Source organism: Vombatus ursinus, unplaced genomic scaffold, assembly GCF_900497805.2.
Source record: "Vombatus ursinus unplaced genomic scaffold, bare-nosed wombat genome assembly UNPS02011334.1, whole genome shotgun sequence".
Classification (NCBI taxonomy): Eukaryota; Metazoa; Chordata; class Mammalia; order Diprotodontia; family Vombatidae; genus Vombatus; species Vombatus ursinus.
The window spans coordinates 3,426,830-3,431,633 of NW_020951112.1; the positions used below are offsets into that span (position 1 = coordinate 3,426,830).

General features: G+C 40.6%; 1 protein-coding gene across 1 annotated transcript in view; it reads right to left on the reverse strand.

The window, feature by feature from the left end:
* SLC17A8 (solute carrier family 17 member 8) overlaps positions 1-4,804 on the reverse strand; it is a 48,299-nt gene that overhangs the window by 32,076 nt on the left and 11,419 nt on the right. Inside the window, exon 2 of the mRNA XM_027855861.1 lies at positions 1,029-1,281. Within this exon, the coding sequence (XP_027711662.1) occupies positions 1,029-1,281 (253 nt within the window). The remainder of the gene's footprint in view (positions 1-1,028; positions 1,282-4,804) is intronic.

Sequence of the window (4,804 nt, forward strand, 5' to 3'; positions counted from 1 at the left end):
TAATAGCTTTGTTGACTGACTAAATGACTGGTTTATCTATTTTTTAAGGACAGTCTCAACTTAGATTCTGAGTTTGATTCAAAAGAAGACAAACTTGATTCTTTATCATCTTCCCTGAGGACCAACCCAAAATTACTTTGTATTTACCTTGTGTGTATTTAGTATTTTCTTGCCTGTGTAGTACATGTTGTTTCTTCCCTGATATAAAGTAGAGCTTATTTTTTACTTTGTTTCCCCAATACCTGGAACAATGCCTGGAAAATTTTGCTTTTAAGAAAAGACAAAGTTGTGAAACAGGTGGAGAGATGGCCTCTGAGTCACCATGGTGACTAAATTGGATTGGATTCAGGAAGATATGGGTTCAAATCCTGCTTCTGTATGGCCCTGAGCAAGACATTTAACTGCCTTCTGCCTCCACTTTCTCATCTGTAAAAAGAAGTAGCCTTAAATATCTTTTCCAGACCTAAATTTGTGAGCTGTCGTCAAAATGACCTGTGCTCCAGCTCTGCTAATACATGGAGATTTCCTGGATGAAAAAACTCCCTCTACTAGTGGAGGTCCATTTATAATCTAGAGCAAGCAGTAAAGTGACCTGCCCAGAATCTTACTACCCATATGGTGTCAGGACAGGGACTTGAACTCGGGTCCTCCTGGCTTTCGGGCCAGCTCTATGTATTACACCACTTGGTGACCACTTAATAAATACCTTTTGTTTATTAAGTCATTTAAGAAGTGTTCCTGCCTAAGTGAGATGGAGTAATCAATGGAGCCCTGGTGACTTTGCACAGCCCTCCCTCACTTAAATCCAATCCACTTGCAGGTCATGGCATCATCTTCCTAACGTCATGGTCCCCTTCAAGAACGAAGGACAAGCAACAACAACCATTCCATATGAAGTGAACTGGACTCCATCCCATAATCTCTACCCTATTAAAAGCATCCATTTGGAAATTAGTGAATTGAAGGGGAGGGTTAAACCCAAGAATTATCCTAACGGAATGAATTCACATCATAAAACATTCACCTACCTGGACTTCTGGCTTCCCATTTATGTACACAGTACTGTTATTGACCATCTCCACAATGGCGACTCCTAGGTTGCACCGTATTCCAAAAGAAATGCAGAAACCGAGGCCACTCATAATGGCAATGATGTAGCGTTTGGGTACCCCACAGCAATAGCAGTCACAACGAGGGGCGCCCCGAGTTGGAACCTGCACTGGCTGCCCCTCTTCATTCAGCTCAATGCTATCTTCTTCCACATTGGTCCCATCGATTTTTCTGAACAGGAAAATGAAAGAGGAGGAAAGAAAGGTTTAGGTTGAATTAGGGAAATTGTGGTGAGCATAGAAGGAATAAAATGATTGTAACTGTGGGAGTGGGGCCATCTAACTAGCTACCATCTGCCATGTCCTTGGGCAGCTAGGTGGCATTGTGGATAGAGTTGAATTGGTCAAGAAGACCTAAGTTCAAATTCTGCCTCTGACACTTGTAAGCCATGTGACTCTGCCCACCCAAGTCAAAACCTCTCTCAACCTGTTTCCTCATCTGTAAAATCTCCATTTACACCTATCTCATTGTATCTCCTGTATCTCCATTTGGACCTATCTCATTGGGTTATTATGAGTTTTAAACAAGATAATACATGTAAAGTGCTTCACAAACCTTAAAGTATAATATAATTACTAGTTATTATCATTATTATGCTATTTTTCTTACATGTGTCCATTTGTGTTTATGTATCTCCTCAGTTAGAATGTAAGCTTTTGAGGGCAGGAACCATTGTTATCTTTCACCAAAGCTTTTTCTTTGAATCTCTTGTACTAAACACAGTAGACAGCTAGGTGGCACAGTGGCTAGAGCACCAGGTCTGAAGTCAGGAAGATTCATCTTCATGAGTTAAAATATGGCCTCAGACACTTATTAGCTATATTACCCTGGACAAGTCACTTAACCCTATTTGCCTCAGTCTCCTCATCTGTAAAATGAGCTAGAGAAGGAAATGACAAAGCACTCTGGTATCTTTGCCAAGGAAATCCCCAGTGGGGTCATGAACAGTCAGACACAATTGAAACAACTCAACAACAACACTTAACACAGTACCCGGCACATAAGCCTAAATAAATGCTGATTGATTGATTGATTGATTGATTGATTAATTAATTTTAAAAAGACCTTACCTTTCCAATAACACTTTGTAAATAAGGTGAATTTTAGTGTGTGTAAAGTGGATTTTCTGTTATTCTTTCTTAGAGTTTTCTCCCCAGGATCCATAGCCATAATAATCTCTACTTCCCAAGTGTTAGATAAGAGTTCTCACCAACATGGTTCAAAACAGTTCCTACCATGCTTGAGCAGTAGATATAGGGATGAAGTGATGTAAAATTGTAAGGCTATTGCTGGCAATGTGCCTTCTTTGTCTGTTGCCCCATAAAGCAAGTGGGCACTGGTCAGTGACTGGGGACCCCCATGGGGTGAATGTGCAGGCTGAATGCTGTGCATGCCTTGATCAGCCCCCATCAAGGCTTGGGAGGGGAAATCTGTGTGTTTGACTCAACTGGCCCCTATTGAGGCTTGAGGGAATTTAGAAGAGTGCACAAGTTGTGCTGGTCTCGACTGACCCCATCGAGACGAGGGGGAGTTGCCTCCCACTTCACACCAGCCCTGGCGAGAAGGGTTCTTGGGGAATGCTATAGGAGTTGGTGCTCCCATTATCAGCAAACCCCCTTTGAGAATACTAGACTAGAATAAAGTAAGCTTATTTAACCCTTTAATTATGACTCCATTCCTGTCTTTCTGTCTGAGCGGATCAAAAGTGAACCTGCTAGTGAGAGAGGTTCTAGAAGCCCTCCTATGTCTCTTCCCTAAGAAATGGCGTAGTTGGTGTGTTTACTTGTCCAACACACTTTCAATAGGTTGTTTTTTTTTTTAAATTCTTACCTCCTTCCTCTTAATAGTTAAAGTGAACAACTAGAAGCACAGAATGGAATATATAATGTGAAACTTGTCTGATGTGCTGGTTTGTCTTGCTTAGCTTCATTATAAGAGAAGGCTGGGGGGAGTCCTTTACATGCACCACCCAACTTAACTCATATTCAGTTTGTATATATGGGATGTCCCAAAAGTCTTATTGCCATTTTAAGCTTTACAGGAAGCTGTTACATCAACTGTACAGGAGAAGATGGGGGAACCTGCCATTATAGAGGAATGGGGAATAGTCTGGCTGTCAACCTTCCATCACTCATTGTCACATCCTGACTAGCCTATCTCCTTATCCTAACATCCCTGACAACATCTTTTACTCCCATTCAGACCTTTAATAGTTTTAAACTATCCTAAGATTTTGGGGATACCCTATATTTTATAGATTCTAATGGGCAGAGGTTTTCTTCTCCAATGGAATATAGGCTCCTTGGAGGCAGGGACTGCTTCAGGGACTGTCTTTGTCTCCTCAGTATCTAGTCCAGTGACTGGATTAAGTACCTGATACTCAAACATATCTGATCCATCCATTTGGATGTGCCCTCCAATGATGCATATGGCGACTCACCCGTGCCCGATCATGCTGTGGGACACTTGTCCGTGTCCTCCCTTTGCTCCAGGGGGATCTACCCAAAATACTAGAGGGCCTCAATTTCTTCTGACTCAGCTGATCAACCACCAAGCACTATTGAGTGTTAACTATATACCTGGCACTGTGTTAGGCCCTAGGGTTACAGAGACAAAAATAAAAGCCCTTTTATCTTTAAGAAGTTTACATTCTAAAAAAAAAAATAAAAACAAACCAAAAAAGAAGTTTACATTCTAAAGAGACAGCAGATGTGTCATGACATTACAAGAGTATGAGGGGATGCTCTGACTCTCTACCCAATGTCACTTTGTTTTACCACCTGAAGATGCACTCATCTTCTCTTCCTAGCATGTATTTACCTAATGACCTTTTCTAGGCAATGAGGTGGTACAGTAGACAGTGCATTGAGTGAGAAAGACCTGAATTCAAATCCAGCCTCACTTGCTAGCTGCATAACTCTTGACAAGTCACTTAACTTCTGTCCACCACAGTTTTCTCATCTGAAAAATGGGGATAATAATAGCACCTACTTCCCGGGGGGGGTTGTGAGGATCAAATGAGATAATATTTGTAAAACTCTTGGCACAGTGCCTGGCAGAGTAAGTGCTTGATAAATATGTGTTCCCTTCTTCCCTTCCCCAAGACAATCCCTGTTCTCAAGGGGTTAACATTCTAATAGAGGGAGACAACCCACATAGGAGAGTAGTGGCTGGGGAAGAAGGGAATTTTGGTCCAGAAAGTTGCAGGGATGGTCAATGGTGCCATAAAGGAGTAACTTGACATGCAATTTACAAATTCAATTACAGGGCAAAATTTTCCTGAATGCTGTCATTCATCCCCTTATATATAAAGAGTTCAAATTGATTAATTGCATTTATTGCCTTCTTTTTATGAAAATTATCTGGTTGGAGAATTTTATTACAGAATGGTTTTCTCATAACACCTTCAATAGATAATATTTCAGAGGTGTGTAGCTTAACAAATTATTTTATATCACATAATTCAGTATATGAGAAGCAGAGTGATTTAGTGGAAAAATGGCAAGTCATGGGATTGGTATCATTTCCTTTCTTTCATTAGTACCCGATTGAGGGGCTTAAATTCACTTTTCCAGACAGAGAGAATTTTATTTTTTAAGAAAAAAACTTGTGGCTCAGTTGAGGCGCTATATACATTACTGTTCATTCATTTACAATTTTTAAAGAGATTATAATTCAAGCTAGACATCATTTA